Raw genomic sequence first — 23,579 nt, 5'->3', positions numbered from 1 at the left:
TCAGCCTAAAGAATTAGCGTTTTTAGCCCCAAAAAACAGCCCCAGATCAGCCCCAAATCTGCCACCAAATCAGCCTACAAAATTAGCGATTTTAGCCCAAAAAAACAGCCCCAGATTAGCCCCAAATCAGCCTAAAGAATTAGCGTTTTTATCCCAAAAAAACAACCCCATCAAACACACGAGTACCATATTCGACTGTTCTTATACAACCATCAAACACACGAGTACCATATTCGACCGTTCTTATTTCCCCTATAAAAGAAAGGTAGTTTTGAAGAAATCTACAACACTGCCAGTGAGTCTAAGTTTGAGCACAATCATCTAAGAGAATAGCAAAAAGAAAATGTGAAGCTTAGCTGGATCCAATCTTCAACTACATTGCGACCCTTTAAAATCAATCCATCTGCAAAAAAATACACAATTGCTTAATACATACCCTCTTGTCAATCAACTTATAATTTTCAACGAACCTACTCCTAACATACCTTGACTCCAAATGGCTTCAACAAGCCATCATATATGCGCTCATCCCTCTCAAACATAATGACATGTCTATCCATGAAGCCAGCTGCCAAGCCAAGTGTACCCGTGCCAGCAAATATGTCAAGGACTACATTTTGTGGACGGCTAAAAAGTGCGATTATGTACTTCACAAGCTTTTGACCTCTTTGACAACCACCCCTCCATGGCTTTCCTTTCCTCTTTACTAAATCTGCTTCAGGTACTCTGACATTGAATACACATTTTACTTACTTTAATGGCATATATATATATATAAATGATGGATTAGGCATATAAACAAGTAAATGATAGAGTCAACTCACATATCGAAGATAAGGTCCTGTCCAAATTGAAGGTCACCACCAAGTTTCAATTTTGGCAACTGATCATGATGTATACGATACACACAAGTTGTCGAACAACGAACAAAAGCAGACAAGATCAAGCAATTCACCTATTCAAATAGAAAGCTTTATGTCATACATGTCATTAAAGAATAGGATGCCACACTAAATTCTATTGCACATTAAATCAAGAATCAATTACTTGTACCTGTGTGACAATGGGTCCCAACCTCTTTCCAATAGGTGGTGTGCATCTCACAACCTGACGATGATATATCTTAAACCCTTTTTGCTTGCCAGCTTGCTCGACTTTCACCCCTTCCTCCATGGTGTACAAACAAACAAAAAACCCCCTATCACTCAAGCATGAGTCTGCAAGCTGAAATGTGGTGTCATACAGGTTATCCACTATCTTGTTCCAAAACGGAACTTTATTGCAAAAGCATCCCTCGACAGCCACGTTAGATGGAAAATCTGCAAATATGAGGTCTATGCACAAGTCTAGCTGAGTGCCCTTCACAGTGCCTTGGCTACAAACTACATTGAAGGCCTCTAACACCTCAAGCCCCATTTGCTCTGCTTGTTGGGGATATTCAATAATATGAACAAGCTCTTCAACAGAAATGTTGAAAACGTAAATAGTGCCTACAAATCAAAGCTTTTAGATTTAAGAAAATGTATCAACAATCACAACACTCCATGGATCATATTAGATAGACAGCAAAGGCATCAACACTACCTATAGGTTCCAATGTTTCATTGATTATGACATCATTTTCTCTTAGCCCTCCACTGCTACTTGCGCTTTGATGTTGCCCTTGCATCTTGCCATCCTCTATAGCCTTGTTTGCTTGTAATGCCCTATGTACGACTTCCCTACCAAGATTTATAGGAAGTGTCTTACGAAATGATGCTGATGCAGTGGATGCTACTACTTGAGAAGTTGTCGTCGTCTCCTCTTCCAAGACACTATTCGTAGTAGTTGTAAGTTGAAGGGCTGCTTTATGTTGCTGAAATAATTCCAACTCCTCATCCGGAACATGGTTCTTAACCATGTCTAGCCACCACGGACACTTGGCTTTCTCTATGGTGGACAAGGACTGCACAATCAACAACTATTATTTAGCATAATCTCCCTATGCGTTAAGAGTTAACATAAAAAATGCAATGTAATGCATCGCTTACCCTTCCAAGCTTCACATCGGAATACATGAACGTAGGGTTATCTGCATATGTCCATACACTTGCCAAGGGGGGCATCTCATCAAGCATGTGTTGTGCAATCTCCTTGAGTAGCCATCTAAACACACACCAACTACTGAGTACTAGTTTAATGAGGACTAAAAAATTGAACCATACAAATTAACAAACCTATAAACCTATCTCTTTAGTCGCAATTTGCGCACTCGGTTCATGCCAAGGCAAGGATAGAGTAGCACACCAAAACTTCTCTCCATTTGCAGGATCTGCAATCCTTGCATACTTGGAGGTCTTTCCCCTATAGGTAATCTCCATCTTCTTTATCACCTTGGCCCTACCAGTTTCATCCATTCCCTTAGCCAACTCTTCAATCTTCTATTCCATCTCATCCTTAAAGAGCAACCATGTCATTATTTGCACAGGGAGTGTAAACCAACTCCTTTTCCCCCGAGATGAAACAACCTGCATTTCTTTCTCCACCCATGCTCTGTCTTCAATAGACAAACCATCCAAGAGAGTAGTCTTGTCTGCCTCTCCTAGCCTTCTCAATTGGAACAACCTATCCCAAATGTGGTTGGCACATATGCATAATCGTTCATCCTGTAGCATTAAAACAAAAAAGAATATCAATAACTCCAAGACAACAATTAAAATTTTCAAGGAGAATAGTAGATGCCCAACATCATCTTACTTGTTCAATCTTGCCAAGGAAAACATTAATTCCCCCACATCAGTCTTTGCAAACTGCAAAAAGTGGCAGACCACAGAGCAATGTCTAGACATATCGTTCTCAAACCCTGTATTGCATAATTGTACAATTATATTAAAATAGTGCAATCAACACAACAAAAGTTCTTAAAGGAGATTAAGTTAAAGAATACCTTGTCTAATGCATTCCATCCATGCATGCAGACGATTGTTGCCATCCAGGACATGGACCATCTTTCCTTTCAAGTAGGGTCCCCACTCTGTCTCTAAATCAAGGGACCTCTCAAATCTTTCATTAATTGTTTTCCAGCAGTCATCCCAAGAATCTATCCTTTCTTGAGTGATTGGTGTCTCCTCCCCCTCTAGATCAATAATGGAGACAATAAAGGCTCCCTTGCTCTCAAGATATCCTCCCATCTTAATAAAACTTCTTGTGAGTGATCTTTCGGTGGAAGGGCTTACTTTTCTAATGGCTTCACTAGACAGTAACCTGCATAATGGGATCCTAGGGGGTGGTCCACAAAATGTGACTCTGATTCTTTCAAGGAATGCCTGTGGTGTAGATATCTCAAGGATCTTACCAAACACCTCTAATTTGTTTCTTCTCCCCCCTGCAAGATTGGAGATATTCCGGCCTTCTATCACCTCATCATCTTGTTGCCCCTCAGTCACCTCATCATCATGTTGCCCCTCAGTCACCTCATCATCATGTTGCCCCTCCTCCTCATCATCTTGCCCCGCAGTCACCTCATCATCATGTTGCCCCTCCTCCTCATCATGTTGCCCCTCAGTCACCTCATCATCACGTTGCCCCTTAGTCACCTGGTCATGTTTCTCAACTACCACCTCCTCACTCTGATCATCTTCCTGAGTTCTCTGAGTATCAGCTCCCTGCTCCTCTCTCTCAATAGCAGCTTGATCCACTACCTTCTCAACGTTTTCTTGCTCCAAGTCATGAACAATACTATCAACCAGCTCCTCAGCACCACCATTTTCCTCAACATCTTCAGCATCCTTTTGACTTACTTGAGAATGCTCTTGATTACCTGCTCTTGCAATTGACCTATTGAAGTTGTCCTGCTTTGATGGTCTACCTCTTCTCTTGTATGTTGCTCCAGAATCCCCTGCACCCTGCACAATTTTCCTTCTCTTAGGCATAGTTACCATACTCATAATATCTGCCTCACACTTACCATCCTCACAATTCGATCTTGTGAAGTGCATAAACACTTTGAAAGAATGAAAATTCTCGATTATATGAAATCTAGTTAAAAGCCATATGAATGACTGAATCGGACACATTGGAAAGGACAACATCAGCCATTAACTAAATTATGGGTAGTTGTGTTGCGTTAGAGTCATTATGGCAAGTTAAAATCATTACGATCGACACATTTATCACCACGAATCTCGCTCCAGCCATTAACTAAATTATGGGTAGTTGTGGTGTGTTAGAGTCATTATGGCGAGTTGAAATCATTACAGCTGGCACATTTATCACTTTACAAATCTCGCACCACCTCTATACTACCACTTATCATTTTGCTCTTCTCCATTCTCCTGGAGCTTTATATGAAGAATCTATATGTTCTTTCTACAAACATGTAAGTGACTCTGTGTGTGTGTGTGTGTGTGTGTGTGTGTGTGTGTGTGTGTGTGTGTGTGTTCTCCATTCGCAGTCACACTGACCCCTCCTGGCTTTGCTCTGCAATTCTCCATCGACAACTCACACCCTGCATCTCACGCTGTTTGAGGTGTTAAGGGAGCTTTACTATACACAGTGTCTCTCATAGGAGCTCTCTCTCTCTCTCTCTCTCTCTCTCTCTCTCTCTCTCTCTCTCTCTCTCTCTCTCTCTCTGAGCTCTGTTGCTACCACGAACTAGTAGTGATGCAAGCTTCAACAGTGCTACCATCTGCTCAATACACACAGCAACAGCTCAATACACACAGCAACAGGAATCTTCCATTCCTCTCACACCTACGCTCAACTCAAATGCTCTCATTTGCTGTCAAATTCACCTTCTCTTTTCTCAGATCTTTAAGCGCGCTCAACGTGCTTAAAGATTTGAGAAAGATGGTCCTTAAATCAAAAGTTTAAGCTTACCTTTGTTGTTTTCTTGGGGCTTAAGGGGTGGAAGTATTTGGCCAGTGGCGACGTTTGCAAGAGCCTTGCCTTCCTCATGGCGTTGCAAAGGATGGAAACCAGGCAAACAATATGAACGATTAAGAATAAGCAGTGTGCATTTCAAAAGTTGAACATTTGAAGGGCAATAGAAATGTTTTGAAAAGTTAGAATATAATTAAAAAACCAAACTAACTTTCTTCAACCGTTTCTCCAGATTAACGTATTCTTAAACATGTCTCAAGATTAACATTTTTTAAACATTTCTCAGAATTTCATTTTTTAAAAAAACTGGGATTGATAGTAGTGTTTTCAAATGTCTGTGAAATTATTAACTTTTACAACCATTTCGCTAGATTAACGTTTTTTAAAACATTTCTCAAGATTAACATTTTTTAAGGATTTGTCAGAATTTCATTTAAAAAAAAAACTCGGATTGAGACAGTAGTGTTTATGAATGAATGTGAAATTGTTAACTTTACAGAGTTGTTGGTACAGATTGACTTGACACGTGTTCAATTTACTCAAAATTATTAACTATGGATATGGTGTTGATCTGATTGAAAGTTCTCTTTTATTCAGGGAAGCTAAAATTTTCTTGCAATCTGTGTCCGGACAGTCCATCAACATTCCATTCATCCATGGAAAATGCCTCCTTCCCGTCAAGCTCCTGCAAGAGAAGTTGTGTGGTACAACTAGGGTCATTGTCGAGGCTCTTGTTCAGGAGGGACAAGAGTTTAACGTTTTGGCACCTCTTCCCACCTATGCGGGGGTTTATATGGAGGCATACTTCATCTTGGAGGAATCATTATCTAAAAATTACACTGCAAGACTAGAAGACATCTTTCAGACCCCTGAGTCATCTCCAATTGGTCCATCACCTGCACCAATGTAAGTGCATGCAAGTCCAAGATCATTTTGGAAGGTTTGAATTTGAACAATTCTTCACTATTTTTTTTGCTCTCTTGCAGACAAATTGATGATGATGAGGAAAATGAAGATCATGTTGAATTTGATAAGCTAGATGAAGAAACTCTAAATTTTGAGACAGCAGTTTGTGCATTTCAGATCATCCGTACACTCCCTCCCAATGATGTGCTTCACAATATTATGCAAGAGTGTGAATACAAGGGCAAGGTCAAAGATCTACCAAAAACCTACCAAGAATTCTGCATCTATGAAATGATTGAGGGGAAGGCAATGGAGGGTATGGAACAAAAGTATGAGGGAAATTTGTGGACAAAACCACAAACTCAGACAAGAACTCAAAAATCTTTTGTCCTTAGGAAGAGTTTTTGTGGAGGGGTTTTCCAATGTATGAATGAGCGATGCTCATTTAGGAGCAGAACTAATCAAACTAACAAGCAACATTGGAATGGTCAGTTGTCCAAGCTCCCAAAGAATGGCTGCCTAGCCATGGGGAGCTATGGAAATTTAGAATGCTTTTTTTGCAAGCATGTTCCCATGTGTGTGAAAGATTGTCCAGCAACATTTTACTACTTTATGCCTAGGGATTCTTGCCATAGTAGGCTATTTATGCACCATGGCAAGCACAAACACATCGTCCCTAAGGGAATGTCTAGAGCATCAATTCGGAACATAAAAGCCTTAGTAGCTAAGGTAGTGACAATGGACAATAGAGCAGGCCCTAGGAAGGTACAAATGATATTGGCTAGAGAGATGGTGCTCAAGGCCTTCACAGATGACAATATTACAAGTGGGGATTTTATAAGTGAGAAGGAGGTCCATGAGATGTCCCAAGAATTGCTTACCCTTGTCAACATGAAGAAGTAAGTTTTCAACTTATAAGCACCAAAACACTTGTATTCTTGAAAAATTGGTTCACCCATGATTATGTATGTTGTAGGGTAAAGCAAATGGTGATGCAGTGTAGAAGGACCACTCGACCAATGGGTGATGGATATGATGCAATTCTTGAACTAAAGAGAAAGTGCCACTTTCAGTTCTTCCATGGCTCTCGATTTCCGTTGCAAGCATCAACATCACAAGAGCGGTCCTTCATATTCAAGATGTCTACTACTGGCCCAGGTTCAGGAGTAGATGTGGTCAGAAGGATGGATAGAGATGGACATGAAGACCTCCGATTATCATGGGTTTGTTTTGACCATGTCCATCGAATAGAAGGAGGTTGGCACACAATGGGAGCACATGTTTATGATCACACGTAAGTAACAAATAAGTATTAAAAAATAAATAAGTGGATGTGGATACTAATTGTGTAAACTATTGTATACCTTGGCTCATGGCTTTGTAATGTTATTAGGATTGGAGAGCTTCTAACTATTGCCACATGCGAGTTCAAAGAAGAGGATGAGGAAGCACAAATAATGTTTTGGGAATCTATGAACCAGGTTATGATTGAGCACACAGATAGGCCAGCCAATTTTCAAGGATTCATGTCAGATGAGGAAGGAGCAAATTGGAATGCAGTGAGATATGTGTTCGGGGACAAGAAGGAAATGGTGGGTAGGGAAAGGTCTTGTCTATGGCACTGGGAGGATAATTTGAGGGTGCACACACAGAGGTATATCCACTCTCAGTACCAATCAAAGCATAAAGAGATGTGTGAGAAGTGGAGATTGTTTGAAACAACAGATGCGGCACTCGAGCAATTTCGTAGGATTAGGAGCTGGTGGGCAACAGACAAGACAACAGATAAAAACATACCAAAGCTAGATAGTTGGTTGAGTTGGTGGCATTTCAGGGTTAGCCATTGGGGACATATGATGGTCAAGGATGGGGAGCCCATAATGAATGCATTGATTCCAAGGACCAACCTCTCTGAGAGCAAACATGCAAGTTGGTTGGCTGGAGAGGGGTACAAGCAAAAAATTAGTCTTTATGATGCATGTGTCACTGATCTTATTAATGCCTATCTTCAGTGTGCCCGGCGTCTAGCCTTCTTGGATGGTAAATATATTGGAGGGGGGCCAACATTGGAAATTTTAGTTGACAGAGCCATGTCAAGGATGCAGACTAGTCCATCACCAACAGCCACCTCTAAGGCAGTGGATGATGCTTCCATGGGTACTCCAATGTTCAATAACAGAGTTAATTTCAAGGGTGAGAAGAGGACAATGCGTGCCAAGCGACCATTAATGGATATGGATACAAGCATTTGTAGCCACAGGCCTGAGTATAATTATGTCACGCAAGATAAGACGTCAAATGCAGCACATGAGCAACCATGCAGTGAATTGTTGCAAGCTCTAGAGCAAAATGTCCATGACACAAAGTGGGCTATTCGCAGGATACCAACATCAAGTAGAGTGGAGTGTAACCATTGGACAGCTGGTAAGAAGTGTGGATTGAGGTAGAGACCGGGAGACCCAGCTCCATGTTTTTGGAGTGACTGTCAATTATCTTCTTGGCGGAAGCAAAAGTTTTGCTACTTTTGCAACACAGATGTGAGGCATACATGGAGAATGGTCACAAGCATCATACACCCACCAAAATGCGCTCCGCATGTTTGGCCTATTGCAAAGGGCACCAAACTCAACATCCAAGAAGCTTGTGCACTTGTGAAGGCAGGATTTGAGATTGGAGTGTCAACGGAATCATTGATCCCCAAAGAAGTGCATCAGAGAGAGCCCCATGCCAACAAAAATGAAGATCAAAATTATCCCTATCGACCAGGGGTATCGAAGGCTGCCTATGCTCAAGTTAATGCAGCATTAGAAATGTCAGCAAAATTGACTGAAAGCCGCGTAGAAGTGGAAGGAGAGAAAGAGATTTTTACCATAGAACTACTGACAGGTCACAGTAGAGCCCCTACATCATGCATAGAAGTTATAATTCAGAATGTCCCATCTTGTTCGTGCATTGATTTTCAAGGCAGGTTGGCAAAAAAAGCATCCTTTCTTGTTTGCAAGCATCTTTATTTTGTGTACTTGATTGTACTTGGACAAGATGTCAACAACAACATGCATATCCATCAAGCACGAATTCCAAAGGCCATTCTTAAGGATATGCTAACAAAGGCAGTCAGAATCCAACCTAATCAGCTATAAGGGCTATAGCCTGGGTGATGTCTTATTTTGTTTTTGGAAGGGTAGACAAGATAGCAAAACCTATAGTCTATAGATCACTGCAGTTATTTAGTTCCTCCTACTTAGTGCATTTTGTAACCCACTCAGCACCTAATTTTTGAAATGAATCAGCATAAACTTTTTGTAAGAGGTAGGTACTAAAGCATTTTTTTTTTCTAGGTTATTCCTTCAAGAATATGATAGATTTCATCCATAACATATTCAAAGAGTTTTGCAAACTTTGCAACTCTACCATGGTACTCTCTCTTGTCTATATTGCAATCTCCATTGCTTTCCAATGGTCAACTTTGAATGGCATGCTCTCTGTCACTCTCTCTCTCTCTCTCTCTCTCTCTCTCACACACACACACACACACACACACACACACACACACACACACACACACACACACACACTTCAAACCCCCTCTAGCTTGTCACTATCTCATTTTGTACCCACCACTCATAATCTTTTCAGGTTGTTTCTTTTGTTTCATTCGTGTTTCAAATAATTGTATCATAGGTATGATTAATGTATGTTTTTCTCTCATAGATCATTTGGGCCTTTTGCAAAGGTAGTACATCTCAAATCTGCTCTCTCTCTCTCTCTCTCTCTCTCTCTCTCTCTCACTCACACACACACACACACACACACACACACACACACACACACACACACAAAAGCTCTTTACAAATTTTCCTCCCTATAAATTTTTCCCATGATTTAAAAGAAATCATGGTGCATGCAATTTTTCCATTGCCCTACCAATTTTTGCTTAGGGAGTATTAACATTCATGAAGGTCTATAAAAATTTTCCTCTCTCTCTCTCTCTCTCTCTCTCTCTCTCTCTCAATTTTAGGATCGTCTTTCTCTATGTGCACTGGAGTATTTGTCATAGAAGTATTAAACCCTAAATACATGGGGCTTGATTTTACTACAGTGGTGTTGTCTCAAGCTACTTTGTGCTCGCTTCTATCTACTCAACTGATTTCTCATTTTTGCTCGAGGCTCACTGCTCTTGGCTCGCTCCATGGATGCACTCGGGTTTCAGGCCCCGTGGCCGGGCGCCCGCCCATTACATTCTTGCTTATGTAGAAAATAAGGAGACTGAGAAGGGTTCTTCTCACAAGCTCCATCAGATCCTGTGTATGCTCCTCATCCCCTTCCCCATCTCTCCTTCCCTCTCTTGCACTCCATAGCCATTTCCTACAAGTGGTATCAGAGCCCAGGTGTCTCGACCCGAGCCTTGACTATCCCACATGCACAACGACCCCTGTCAAGCATTGGAATCTTGAGAGCTTGGGAGCTCTGCAGGGAATCAACAACTTAGGAAATCGAGCAATAGAGCTTGAAGCTCAGCAAGGCAAGCAGAATCGGGACCTGGTGGGGTGAGCAAAGCACCGAAAGCATAATTGGGCAGCATATTCAGATTGAAGGCAAATTGACAACAACGCTATCGTAAGCAGCTCCGAGCTTGGCTTGCAATAAGCCGAAAGTGAGCAGGTGTGTGAGCTTGCAACATACTCTGCAGATGAGGGGAGCAGTGCCCAGAAATCAACATTTTTAAAAATAAAAAAATTTAATTTACACACTTTGTGTACAAGGGCTTGCTCCCACCCCGACTCTCGACCATCCCGGCCCTTGACAACCCCCCGCTCACATACACACCAGGGCTGAGAGAGAGTAGAGCTGTGGAGAGAGAGAGAGAGAGAGAGAGAGAGAGAGAGAGAGAGAGAGAGAACAGGTTTTATCGACATCGGTTTCGCATCGGTTCGGCATCGACGGTCCTTTCGTGCGGACGACTCCCTCGATGAAACTCTTTACGCGCACGAGTTTCCGACATCCGACCCCGATGCCAGTGTTCTCGCAGACGGTTGTGTTTGCCATGTGCACCGATGAAGTGCCGCTACCACACAAGAGTGATACCCGACATCGACATCGAGCACACCGATCGCACTCTACGATACTTTACATAGTTTATTACTTCAAAATATTGTCAGATAAAATTCTGAATGGCACTTTATACAAGTATGTGGTGGGATTGCCTCTTAGTGGGGAGGAGAGGTTGATCACTTGTTTTCTTTTTGAGCTTCCATGGGAGTGAAGTACTTATGGTCATGTCACTAGGAGTTTAGAAGTGCATGAATGGTTGTCCATGACCATTGTGTACAATGGGTGGCCTGCTCTATGTGAATGAGGGGCTATACTCTCAGTTTTGATCATCCTAGATGCAAATTTGGCTGCCTCTAAAAGGAAGGATGCAAGCTATTTTTGAGGGAGACGCCTCCTGCCTACCCAGCTTGGCCCAACAATGCCCAAGTTGGAAGGGCCGTTGACTACTAACCACCAGTCGAGTCTCTCACACAAGACAAGGAGTCAGGACCCAAACCACATGTTTGAACTCCTTAAATAATTTGTTCTTGCAATGGCCCCTCTCTGTTTCAAAATACAAGAGATGAGATTGCGGCTGTGTGACGCTTCATAAAGCTTCTCGCTCGTTGTGGGTGCGTGTGTTGTTGGTAAAGATCTATTACGTTCGCATGCTCTCTCCATGGACAACGATCAAGGACAGGGCAGCTTCAAGCTTCTTAGGAGCTTACTGGGCACCATAGCAGGAGGTCTGTCGTCCCTTGCCAGCCTTCCATTTGGAAAGCGCAAGAAACCTGAAGATTCCCCGCTCGTCGGCGCTTCCTTAAACTCTCATGGAGGTAGAATTCTCTCAATTGACGCCACATTTTTCCTTTTGGAGCTTGTAAGAACAGGGCATAGAGTTGATCTGTGTCGTGGATGAAATCTTTGAGAATTGCGTACACAATTCTGCAATTTTGTTGGTCTGCTGTGTCCAAGAAGCCCTGTTGGGTATTTCTTATGTATAAATGGAACATTTTGAAGGGATTAGACTTCAATTTTGCGGGCCTGGTGAGTCTTGTGTTTTGGAGAGGCCCTGTTTGAGATTGAGTACCATAGAGCCTTCGATTTTGCAAGTCTTTTGTGTCTTGGCTTTGAAGAGGCTCTGTTTGGGTATTCTAGCATATAAATGAAGCATTTGGAAGGTTTTTGGGTGATAGGTCTCAAAGTTCCGTGTTGCAAAATACCTAGTACTAGTGTTACCGAGTAATTGAGCACACAGATTTTGTGCTGTACGTGCATGATACCAACCTTGCTTTTCACAGATAATTTTTTTGAGGATGGTAGACTAAGAATTATTAAATTGAGTCCCTTTCTTCCGCATATTGGTGTTCGAAGCCGTTTTATACTAACTTCAGTTATGGTCTTTTCAGTGGCTACTAGCTGGCCTTTAACCTTTTTTTACCTCCCATCATTTTCAGAACTTGGTCAGTGTGGAGATGATTTGAGCAAGCTCTATCCAGATATGGAGCTTTCAGAGACAAGAAAGAGAGCACGACTGTCTTTAGATGATGTTTTTGAAGACACGGTTGACAGCAAGGAGGGAAAATTTCTTGATGGAAAGGCCTTGGAGGAAAGTTCTGAAATAGGTTTATGTGAGACTTCAGTTGGGTTTGAAAGGGCCTCCACCCAGCTCGATGATGTGCAGTATGCTGCAGATAAAATGCTAGATGACTTTGATGTAACTGCTTACAACTCTGATGGTGTGTCTCATGTTTCACCTGGTGAGATTGGGACCCAACACAATGTCTCTGTTGAGATAGGAATAAGTGGGCATGAAGAGGCACTGCAGGAGGTGGGACAAGATTCTGATGACTTTCTTGCTAGTTTCCGAAGGACACTTATGGTCGCAAGAAAGTCAAAGGAGCAGAAACGGCCACAGAATCCATCAAAAGAAGAGAGTCCAAGAAAAAAAGTTAGATTTGGAGAATCATCACCGGACGTCAAGCAACCTAGCGAAACCCTGCAGGTGCAAATCATGGATATAATGTCAAAGAAAGGCAGTACAAGGGCAAAACGAAAACGTGTTAATGTGGCTGAAGACAAAAACGAGAAGAAGATGAAGGCTTTAACAATTAGTGAAGAACTTGTTCGTCCTGAGGGAAGGACATCAACAGTTGACATGTCCAGTATATTGACCAGAAAACGAGAGAGAGCTGACGATAACAGTGCTGTCATTGAAACTGCCACTGAAGAGGCGAAGCTGCAAAGGGTTGTTTTCGTTGAAAATCTGCCTTTGCATGTGAGCAGAAAAGCTATGAACAAAGAGTTTTCCCAATTTGGAGCAATCGAATCAATGCATCTCCAGTCAGTCGTATTTCAAGAGGTGAGGAATATGTGCCGCATGTTCTTTTATGTTCAATCTTTGATTCGTAATGTGTTCTTGATTGATTGCTGATGAAAGTTCTCTATCTGCTTTCTTGTCGGCCTGTATCATGCCAGAAGTCAAAGCATGCATTGTTGTTAATGGCTGGGAAAAACTGAGGTTCAAATACCCAGGGCATGCACGAATCCGGTTGTTACTGTTAGACAACATCTTAAATAGTAGCAGCCAATTTTTTTTACCATGCATCAGCTATAAGCACACACTCAAATATTACATTGATGGAGACGTGTGCAATGCAGACACTGCATATGCTCTTTCTGCCCCTTCTCAATCCATAAGTTCAAAGCATGCATCATTGGGAACGGCTGTGCAAATTTGAGCTTCAAATACACACATACATACAGAGGAGGCAAACATTCTTATTTGCCTTGTTCTGGGGCTTATGTGAATTTTAATAAAGGTAAGTAGTACTGTTTCTCAAGTTTTGGCCACTTATTCTTATTGGTTCAAATTCTGTGCAGGAGAAAACAAAAAGAAGGTCAAAGAGTATTGGAGAAGCCGACAAATTAGCTGATTGGTTTGTGCTGATTTTCTCATAAAACAAAATTGCGCGTTTCTTAATTGTGTTCTCTGGTTGTCTGTTTTTTTTACAAGTTTTTCTGCACCTGAGTTTCAAGCAAGTGGGTTTTACCGAATGGTGAGGATATAGCTTGGCCTCAATTAAAGAAGAGTTTATGGGACGGTCAAATTTTTGTGGAATCGCTCACTAACAAGCTGCAAACAGATGGATTAGAGATTGTTGCTTATGTTTTGCTTTTGAACGATTTTACTGAAACAGGTGTTGTATACATGTCTAGTCCTTGTTAAACAGATCAGAATCAAGCACCAAGTCTCATTGACAGCAGTTCATTTCTTTTATGTGATTCATTTTTGTGTTCCTAGGCACTACTTGCAAAAATGTAATGTTACAAATTACAATTATCTTATTTGTAATTCAGGTTTGCTAACTGCATGTATATATTACCTGTGCATGTTTGCAGTCAAAGTGCCCGGATTGTGTTTAAAGATGAGCGTTCTGCAAAGGCTGCTATTGCTCACAACATGAAGGAGGTATTTTTCAAATGTGTTGTGTGGGGAAGTGTTTTTTTCTTATCTAACAGAGTTTCTCTTACTCTTGTCACTTTCCAGTTCAATGGGAACTGCTTGCGTGTTACTGCTGCCCATGCCGGAGTAGCAAAAGAGTTTCCTGCACCTGTTGATGGATCTTGGAGCATCTTTGTTAGCAATACTCCCACTAATGTGAAGGTGATAATTTGTGCCCTTGATATTTTGTTTGTAGGTGTTGCTATAGACAATCCAAGTACATAAATTCCACACAGTTTCTCTGAAGGTTGAGCCTCATATGCCACCGTTGATATCTACATGTCTGGAAAAAGTTGGGGGTGGGGTCGGTGGGCAATGTGCTTCTGCAGAAAAGCTAGTGTCTCTTGCTTTTGCTACTGTAGACTTGAGAAGGGAATCATTGGCAGAGATGACTCACTATGCTTTGTTTTGACTTCAGGATGAGGAGCTATTTCATTTGTTTCGTGCCATTGGATCCTTAGAATTGGATGTTGCAGCTGTTAAAGTGATAAGAGATCCTCAAACTGGTCTCAGCAAAGGCACTGCGTATGTTTTCTTCAAGACACAGGTAATACTAGGGTGTAGGGCACTCTCAACAACGAGTGCAACTTTACCAGTCGCGGCGATTACCCATTTTTTAATTTTTTTCCCCAAATTTGCAGGCTGATGTCAACAGTTTACTCTCATCTAGGCACACGTTAAAATTGAGGGGCAGAGTGCTTCGTATTTCCCGTGCGCTGACCAACATCCAGGCCGAGCGGAAGTCTAAACAACCACGGCTGACCAAGCATTCAAGGGATCCAGAAATGGATGACAACATTTCACCAAAAAAGCGAGTCAAGATGGCCTCGTTAAGTGGAGGCGAGACAGGGGCAAAAGAGCCTGGCCAAGAGGGGGAGCAGATGCTCACAAGAAGTAGAAGGGGTGACACTGAGTCTAGCAAGCAGCACGTTGAGATGCCCGTGGCTTCATCTCCTGCCTATACAACAAGGCAGGTTGCTGCAAGTTTAGGTCCTCATGAAAATTTGGAGGAGTCCCCAGAAACAAAACGAAAGAGAAATGAGAAATGCCAGCGAGGAATCTCCAGATCAAAGAAGATCCGGAGAACATAAAGTGAAGGTTTTGTGCACTGGAGTTGAGATCCTTGCGTCGTGCACTGCAGGGTGGAGATTGTTTACCTGCATGGATTGAGGAGCTTGACAGAGTTTTCAAAGTGTCAGTCAAAATGTTATGGAAGTGCGGGCATTCAGCTTCATATCCCAGCTTGAGGACAGCTGTAGTAGTGCAATCAAGATGCTGGTAAGTGCTTACACATTGGGTTGAACTATATAGTTTACAAATCGGTTTTAGGTTTCAAAAGCTGTATGTGATGTAAAGCTGCCCACTGCCCAGTTGTCCCTTCTGTACGCTATATGTGGTGCCTCAAGTATTTCCATCATTTTGCTTAAATATTTTTGGAGCTATGCTGCAGACTTCGAAAGAATCTAAGCTTTGTATTTTTTTTTTTTTGTGTGTGTGTGTGTGTGGAGGGGGGGGGATTCTCGATGCCAAAGCTTGCTATTGGGCATTGAGGCCAGTAGGGTATAGTATTTAGTGAGAAATTTCGATAATGGACCTATCGATCGTAGTCTTTGATAACTACCATGAGCGTGTGAACTTTCACTTTCTGTTTAGGTGTATTGGGCTTGCTCTTGGATTTATTAAGGTAGTTATTTATGCCTTCAGTGTTCTCACGGTTGTCCTGATGATTGGCTTTACTGTCAGATGCATCTAGCAACTCAGGCTGTCCAATGTTGGATACATGCCCAGTTGCAACATCATTCTCAAGATGGATAATGGTTAGGTTCTCCTTGCAGCAGACGGATGTACCGTAATGGCAGGATAAACGCCTTTTGAGTTTTCCTCCAGCAGTATGCAGCTGATTGGGTGATTTTTCCTGAAGATTTGGAGTTGCTTCTTCGGATTGATCAAGTATAGTTGACACTGTGCTCATGTGTGCTTTTATTATAGAATCGGTCTTTATTTTTTTCATAGAATTTCATATAGCTCTTCTACAGAATCTGGAAATATGCAGTCAATGAAAGCAGGGCATGTTACTTGTGTAGAACACCTGATTCTGATGTTGTTGTGAACTCAACATTTAGCAAATTTGTGTATCACAAGAGCAATTCATTGTAGTGTCGGTTATATTGAAGTTTGTTTCAAGGTGGGATTCTGATGTTTTTGGTTTGTCTGACAGAAATCAGACAATACAACTTTGTAGCTAAATTGTCTTACCCCGATATTTTTTTGGTTAGGTTCTGTGAGGAAAGAAGATTTTAAAGAGATGTACTGCTTGATGATAGTGGGGATATTGTACTTATTTAATCGATACTAAGCATGATGGAGCTAATGGTTTAATTGCCTTGGGGAGTACCTTGAATCTAGACAGTGCACTTTCGGTGAAGGTGATTTGGGTGTTTCTTGTGCGAGTCTCAGGTGAATATTAAAGATTTTGGAGCCTTTTTACTCTCTTTTCTGCAAAAGTGAGCAAGTGATATCTTCTTCTCCCCATGCATTTGTAATTGATGATATCAAAAACTTTATTGCCTTCTTGAAGTCTTTTGCGTATGTGGTCGTCCGTACTTGTCGTCTCTAAGTCTTAAAGAATTGATCAAGCGCCTTCCATACTTACATTCTTCTGGTGGCTACATTTAATCTACCCTTCACATCTGTACAGGGTAGAGTTCTTTCCAGCAGCTCCACATTGCATTTATTAGTTTATTATCATGGTTGCGTAAATATCTCCTAGCTTTTGCTCCGTGATGCGACATGGGAGAGTGAAAATGATTGAGAAATAGATTGACGAAATAGAGAATCTCTATTGATGTATATAATGATTACAGAAGGAGCTTAGCATTATAACCTCTTGACCATCCCTAAGCTATTTCACTCTCAATCAAGTCTCACTCTCAATCACAATCCTAGTCTTACGTACGCTCGCAATTACAATCACAATCGCACTCGATCACAATCATAATTGCACAACCTTTGTCGATGAGACTGCCTTCGAGAATAGCTAACCAAAGTGGTTATTTTGTTGTCGACTACGGTCTTTTGCAAAGGAAGATGCAATTAGGATCGAAAAGAGCTGTCTTGCACATGACCCACACTGGCACTAAAAATATTCCACGTGCGATTCTGTAAAAATTAACAGAACTTAAAAAAAGACCTAATTTTTAGACCAATTTCAATGGTGCATAGCCCCCAATCGGCTTGAATTTTATCGGGCTTATCTCTTAGGAATTTGTTCCCCTTCTCACGCTCTATGACAATCGTGTGACGCAAAAAAGTCACATCATGCTCAAATTCTTCGAAAATCAAAATGACTATCAAAACGATGGAATTTGAGAATATTCAAAGAACCAATCTTTTTCCTTGTGTTTCGTACATACGTTTTCCTTACTCTACGGGATTCAATGAATACCAATGGAATCTGAGAGTACTCAAAGAACCAATCTTTTTCCTTGTGTTTAGGGTTGTGTTTAAAAATCTCACTTCATCACCCTCAAAAGTGGCTCCCAAAGTGTCCTTGATCAAATTTGAAAGTGAAGGAAAACAACTAGAAACTCTTAAAGACTGTGGACAAACTTTAAAACGACCAATTTAAAAAAAAAACAAAAGTTATTGCTAACAATTCAAAAAATAAGTACATTTTTTTTTCCAAAAATTAACTCTGTCTTCATAGTTGGAAAAAGAGATATTCAACATGCGAGACATCTAAATCAACCCAAGAGGCATCTTCTCCACGATCCATATCCCACTTAACCAAAACTTCAACAAGAATTTTACTTTTAAACTGCCCAAGTCTATGATCAAGAATCATCAGGAAGAATATAATTCTTTTGCAAAATATGTCGAGGATTAAGCACATACTTCTTTAACAAACTTACATCAAAAACCGGATGTACTATAACATGCGTAGGTAATTCAAGTTTATAACCAAGTGATTTAACTCTCTTCAAAACTTTAAAAAGACCAACGAATCTCGGAGACAATCGTCTATCTTTACCAAGAATCAATTTAGTACGCTTAAAAATGATCTTTAAGGAAACAAAATCTTCTAAATCAAAGAACAATGATCTCCTATACTTATCCTATATGTTTTTTGGTTTTTTTGGGCTTCCTTAATGTGACGTTCAATCTTGGAAATTTCCAGGTCCGCTCATTCTCCAAGCATTTGCTTAGAGACTTCTACCTTGTTCTCAAGATATAAAAACTTTAGAGGAGTTGAACAGTTACAACCAACATTGCCTCAAAAGGTGCCATTCAAATATACACATGCCAAGAACTTTTATAAGCAAACTCAACTAAAAGCAAGTAGTCTATCAGATTAGTCTGTTTCTCACTCACATACATCCTAAATATATCCTTAAATACCCGATTTTCCTGTTTGGTTTTTCTATCCGTTTGAGGATGAAAAGCAATGCTCATTATTAGTTCTGTTCCTATAGCCTGAAATGTAGCCTTTCAAAAATTAGAGGTAAATTTAGAGTCACATTCAAACACTATGCTCTTGGGCATACCATACAATTGAAAAACCTTCTTAACAAACAATTTAGCAACATGTAAAGTAGTATCGATCTTCTTCATTGAAAAGAATTGTGTCATTTTTTGCTAATCTATCAATCACAACAAAAATAGTCTCAAAATTTTCTTTACGTGTAGGTAATGCAGTGATTAGATCCATTGTTATGGATTCCCACTTCTTACCAATAGGGACATCTAGAGAGGTGTTAATCACGAGATAAATGTTTCTACTCAACTTTGACTTGTTGACATTGTAAGCATTCACGCACATACAACAAGATATCAACTCGCATGCTTGGCCCAAAAAATGAGCTCTTCACTTCAATATATGTTTTGTTAAAACCAAGACGTCCTGCAAATGGAATGTTGTGACTTTCCCACAAAATTTGATATTTGAAAGAGGAATTTGTAGACACACACAAACGATCATGATAATACACTACCCTTATACAAATGAAATTTTTCCTCCCCACACGAGATTTCAGAAAAGTGATAATGTTAAGAGTAGAGAAGATCATTATTCACTTCATTCAAAATTGATCAATCACATCACTATGTACAATAGAAAGCAGATTACTCATAGGCCTTCGACTCAAGGCATCAACGACCTTGTTCTCTTTCCCACTCAAATATTTAAGATAAAAATCATACTTACACACAATAGTTGACGTCTGGTTTTTGCTATTGTCGAGTAATGGCGGAGTGAAAATATACTTTTAAACTTTGATGATCACTCCTTAATTCAAATTTCACACCAAGTAACAAATGACGCCAATGTTTCAAGGTATGAATAGTAGCTCCTGATTCCAAATCATGCATAGGATAATTTACTTCATGCCTCCTCAACTTCTTAGATTCATACAACATCTCTTCCCTCCTAACATAAAACACATCCCATTTGTTTCTTGCTTGCATTGCATGATGTTACTACGGATTCTTTTTTTTTTAAAATTTTGAAAAGACTAAAATACAAATTTTCAGCTATTTTTCTTTGAGTGTTTTTTTCAAATGTAGCTTGACATGCTTCTTACCATACACAACTCTTTTTTTCCTTGTTAGTTCAGTTAGAGGACTTGCAATCTTATAAAAATTCTTAATGTGTGCTCGCTCATACTGTGCAAACTCCATGAAATTCCTCACCTCTCTCACAATTTTTGGTATTGGCCAATCTACAATTGCCTTGACCTTATCGGGATCAATACGAATGCCTTCTTTAGAGATTACCCTTCCACTATTACAATTTCTTCCTTAGCAAAGAAACCCTTACTCAGTTTGGCATGAATAATTATGTTCACGTTGTACTTCAAGAGTTTTCTTTAAATGCAACTCATATTCCTTTTCATTTTCAGAATAAACAAAAATATGATAAAAAAACACCAAAATAAAGTCATCAAAATAAGGATGAAATTTATTGTTTATTTAATATATGAATGTTACAAGTGCATTAGTCAAACCAAAAGCCAAAATTATAAATTCAAAATGTCCACATCGTGTATGAAAAGCAGTCTTGAAAATATATTCTTCCTTAAGAATCAAGAAATATGCAAAAATATGATAAAAAAACACCAAAATAAAGTCATCAAAATAAGGATGAAATTTATTGTTTATTTAATATATGAATGTTACAAGTGCATTAGTCAAACCAAAAGCCAAAATTATAAATTCAAAATGTCCACATTGTGTATGAAAAGCAGTCTTGAAAATATATTCTTCCTTAAGAATCAAGAAATATGCATGATACTTATTTTTTCCATTTAGAATGGGTTCTTAGCATCAAGCTAACTTCACACATATACAGGGAGTATTGACTTTTTTTTGAAACCCTAAAAGGACACCTTTATGTCCTATTACGTTACCAAGCTAGTGCTAATAGGTGTCCTTTTTCTTTTTTCCTTTCTTGTGATATAATGGTAGCATTCAATGTTCCTCGTTTTATGTCCATGGCCTTTTCTACATGCATTCTTGCGATCCTAAGAATGATTGAGATTGCAACTATGACCTCTCTACATTTGATTGTTCTTCTAGCTGCTTTCACGAGCCATATGCACATCACCATGTCCACTAGTGTGACTCGAATCTCTTCTGTGAGCAAAGCACTAGTAACATCACTAAAAATGAGTTTTCCCTTAGGGATGGAGTTACTAATGGCATTGCTAAATGTATCTCATGATGTAGGCAAAGAGCATAGCAAGAATATGGTTTTCATTTCATCATAAAAATTAAGCCCAACTAATGTCAACAACGGAGTAAACACAATGTTAAACTCGTTTAGGTGTGAACCAACATTGCTACCTTCTTTTACGTTAAGATGCATATAATTATTCATAAAAAACATTTTGTTTGATGCACTCTAATCATCCCAAGCTGATCATAATGACTCCAATAATTCCTTTGCAATAGTCTTGTCCATAATCGTAAAGAAATGAAATCACTAAGGTGCACGCGAATGGTCACCGTAGCCGATGAGCATCAAGATCCTCCCATTGATTTTCAATGTAAACACTATCTTTACGCTCTTTCAATGGCATTGCAAGGCCCTTACTGACCAAGACATCAAGAATACGCTGCTTCCATTCACGAAGTTTGTGCCATCAAAATTCTTGATATAATACTCTTCTTTCTCAGAAGTTTCAGTCATGAATCATAAGAGAAAATGCAAAAGAGTGAGACTGGATTTGTGGAAAATTATTGTGAAAATTTAACAAGATTCTCCTCTATTCAGCGATCAAAATTTCATCAAGAAACTCAACAAAATCATTGTAATGTCAATGCCAACGAGTGATGTTAGCTTACTAGAGGACTAGTAAGAAAACTTTGACAGAATCTTCTCTATGTAGAGATCAAAATCTCAAGCAAAATTGAGTAAAAAACAATGCACAAACCAATAAAGAGTACTGGACAAGGCATCAAATGGCATATGTTGCTCAAAGAAAATGTTGAAAGACTACCAATTCGGCATCAAAGCACCTATACCCATCTATATATATTCGATGGTGAGGCCATGAGTGGTGATCTCATGTAACCTAATCCACCTCACACTAGGTAACCCGGACCCTAGTGCTCGGCTTCAAAAAACCTTGCACACTAATCCTCACAAAAGGTTATGCATACTCAATGACTAGCCATAGTCTCAGAAAGGGATCTTTCGGACCGAGTCTCGAAAATTGTTGGGAATGCCAAAAAAGCCAAAATCGGCTCCACAACAAGGCATAATGACAATATCCACCATGACACAACGTACATCCAAAACATGAAATTATCAATGCGAAACCATAAGACACGTGCTCCAATGAGATGCACACACAATCTCAGAACCAGCTCCCTACGGGAAGCAGAATGCTCTCAATAGAGCACAAGCACTCTTAAGTGCTAGTCACACATAAACCATATGCATCCAAGCTCCCACTGGAACTATAATGAGTATCACTCGCAAAGATGCTCACAGATTTGTTGTGTCAAAGAGAACTTGTGATTGTGCCTGTGCGTGTAAATCTATATCTAAGAGCTGTCTCTAAGAAGCCATCAACAATGGCTATGCATCACATAATCAAACCAAAGTAGGTATACATTAAGATCTGTGAAAAAAGGAGCACTTTGAAGCCAAGAAAAAATTATCAATACTGCTCTCTTTCATGATGCTGTGAAAAAACATTAGATTGATGTCACTACAAGGGCGCTTTGTAAGTAGGGACATTTGGAAAATATTCCCCAAAAATTAATAAAAGTGTCGCTATTGGGATTACATTTTTTGATTCTCGTAGCAATGTTTAAAAACTGTAAAGCATTGCATAAGCGACAACGTTGCTTAAGTGACGCCTAAAACTTCACAAAAAGCCCAAATTTGTCGCGAGAGCCATTTTTGCTTCCCCGAAAACTGAGCAGAAGCTTCTCCCTCTCCATTTGTCTCTAGAGAGGCAAGGACGCCCCCTCCCCATCTTTCTTCAGCAATTAGAGGTGAGGTTGCCCCTTGCTCCATTCTCTTCTATGACCACCCAGGTAGCCAACGCACGTGCGCGCGCGCGCGCGCACACACACACACACACACACACACACACACACACACACACACACACACACACACACACACACACACACACATATATATATATATATATATATATATATATATATATACATATATATATATATATATACATATATATATATATATACATATATATATATATATATATATATATATATATATATATATATATATAGAGAGAGAGAGAGAGAGAGAGAGAGAGAGAGAGAGAGAGAGAGAAATGAAATGTTATATTAACTCTTCAAAAGGCAGAAATGACCTATGAGACCAAAACCTTACAACCTGTCTCACTCTAGTACAATGTCAGGGGAACATAAAGATAAAAATAAATCAGGGTACCTTTAGTGGGCAGGTGAGGGGCATATATGCAAGCCTAACATATATCCTCATCATCACCAACGTTCTCATCACATAATAATTCAACTTAAAACATATGGGGAGTGGGTACATTCACATGAGGGCTAATGAGGTGCACAATGGGGGAAGTAGAAAATGGTGATCATCCCATGAACGCTCTCATGGGTCTCTACAATATGTCCTCAATGTCCTCCATGGTCAGCTCTCTACGGGGAGTGGGGGGGGGGGGGGGGGGGGGCGTGATCGATGTCACTCAATGATGCTTTGTAGCTTCCAAAGTAGAACTTATCTAAAATGTGAATATCCTTGCATCCTATGGTGTCGTGA

At 40.1% G+C, this 23,579-nt stretch overlaps 4 protein-coding genes and 2 pseudogenes across 4 annotated transcripts; 4 read left to right on the top strand and 2 right to left on the bottom strand.

Moving 5' to 3' along the window:
• Positions 1-268: 268 nt before the first annotated feature.
• LOC147426639 (uncharacterized) lies at positions 269-2,132 on the bottom strand. The gene is made up of 6 exons (XM_086498509.1): positions 2,031-2,132; positions 1,585-1,945; positions 1,054-1,490; positions 825-955; positions 486-726; positions 269-403 (listed from the first exon to the last, which is right to left on the bottom strand). Exons 1-6 carry the CDS (start codon positions 2,115-2,117, stop codon positions 395-397), a joined length of 1,266 nt encoding a protein of 421 aa, XP_086354635.1. The 5' UTR covers positions 2,118-2,132; the 3' UTR covers positions 269-394.
• A 114-nt stretch (positions 2,133-2,246) lies between these two features.
• On the bottom strand, positions 2,247-4,935 carry LOC147426638 (uncharacterized; annotated as a pseudogene).
• Positions 4,936-5,332: 397 nt separating this feature from the next.
• On the top strand, positions 5,333-6,196 carry LOC147426637 (uncharacterized). The gene is made up of 4 exons (XM_086498224.1): positions 5,333-5,367; positions 5,458-5,766; positions 5,847-6,082; positions 6,162-6,196. Exons 1-4 carry the CDS (start codon positions 5,333-5,335, stop codon positions 6,194-6,196), a joined length of 615 nt encoding a protein of 204 aa, XP_086354350.1.
• A 254-nt stretch (positions 6,197-6,450) lies between these two features.
• On the top strand, positions 6,451-7,064 carry LOC147426636 (uncharacterized). Its single transcript, XM_086499176.1, has 2 exons — positions 6,451-6,665; positions 6,743-7,064. Exons 1-2 carry the CDS (start codon positions 6,451-6,453, stop codon positions 7,062-7,064), a joined length of 537 nt encoding a protein of 178 aa, XP_086355302.1.
• A 792-nt stretch (positions 7,065-7,856) lies between these two features.
• Positions 7,857-8,906, top strand: LOC147426635 (uncharacterized; annotated as a pseudogene).
• Positions 8,907-11,341: 2,435 nt separating this feature from the next.
• LOC147426634 (uncharacterized) lies at positions 11,342-16,606 on the top strand. The gene is made up of 8 exons (XM_086498530.1): positions 11,342-11,633; positions 12,255-13,159; positions 13,681-13,736; positions 14,200-14,269; positions 14,348-14,464; positions 14,721-14,849; positions 14,944-15,580; positions 16,046-16,606. Exons 1-7 carry the CDS (start codon positions 11,477-11,479, stop codon positions 15,391-15,393), a joined length of 1,884 nt encoding a protein of 627 aa, XP_086354656.1. The 5' UTR covers positions 11,342-11,476; the 3' UTR covers positions 15,394-15,580; positions 16,046-16,606.
• The last annotated feature ends 6,973 nt before the right edge of the window (positions 16,607-23,579 follow it).

Source organism: Adiantum capillus-veneris, chromosome 24 (genome assembly GCF_014529385.1).
Source record: "Adiantum capillus-veneris isolate H3 chromosome 24, ASM1452938v2, whole genome shotgun sequence".
In the NCBI taxonomy this organism is placed as follows: domain Eukaryota; kingdom Viridiplantae; phylum Streptophyta; class Polypodiopsida; order Polypodiales; family Pteridaceae; genus Adiantum; species Adiantum capillus-veneris.
Note: the sequence above shows the minus strand (reverse complement) of the source record. Positions and strands in the feature narration are given on the sequence as shown.

What these genes read in the sequence shown, in the direction of transcription:
- LOC147426637 (XM_086498224.1), top strand. Translation starts at nt 5,333, where the DNA reads ATGAATGTGAAATTGTTAACTTTACAGAGTTGTTG. An exon ending in GGTCCATCACCTGCACCAAT is followed by an intron (nt 5,767 to 5,846) that starts GTAAGTGCATGC and finishes GCTCTCTTGCAG; the next exon opens with ACAAATTGATGATGATGAGG. An exon ending in TGAGGGGAAGGCAATGGAGG is followed by an intron (nt 6,083 to 6,161) that starts GTATGGAACAAA and finishes TTTTGTCCTTAG; the next exon opens with GAAGAGTTTTTGTGGAGGGG.
- LOC147426639 (XM_086498509.1), bottom strand. Translation starts at nt 2,117, where the DNA reads ATGCTTGATGAGATGCCCCCCTTGGCAAGTGTATGGACATATGCAGAT. An exon ending in CCGATGTGAAGCTTGGAAGG is followed by an intron (nt 1,946 to 2,030) that starts GTAAGCGATGCA and finishes TTGATTGTGCAG; the next exon opens with TCCTTGTCCACCATAGAGAA. An exon ending in TGAAACATTGGAACCTATAG is followed by an intron (nt 1,491 to 1,584) that starts GTAGTGTTGATG and finishes TTTGATTTGTAG; the next exon opens with GCACTATTTACGTTTTCAAC.
- LOC147426636 (XM_086499176.1), top strand. Translation starts at nt 6,451, where the DNA reads ATGTCTAGAGCATCAATTCGGAACATAAAAGCCTTAGTAGCTAAGGTA. An exon ending in ACCCTTGTCAACATGAAGAA is followed by an intron (nt 6,666 to 6,742) that starts GTAAGTTTTCAA and finishes TGTATGTTGTAG; the next exon opens with GGTAAAGCAAATGGTGATGC.
- LOC147426634 (XM_086498530.1), top strand. Translation starts at nt 11,477, where the DNA reads ATGGACAACGATCAAGGACAGGGCAGCTTCAAGCTTCTTAGGAGCTTA. An exon ending in TTCCTTAAACTCTCATGGAG is followed by an intron (nt 11,634 to 12,254) that starts GTAGAATTCTCT and finishes CATCATTTTCAG; the next exon opens with AACTTGGTCAGTGTGGAGAT. An exon ending in ATGTTTTCTTCAAGACACAG is followed by an intron (nt 14,850 to 14,943) that starts GTAATACTAGGG and finishes CCAAATTTGCAG; the next exon opens with GCTGATGTCAACAGTTTACT.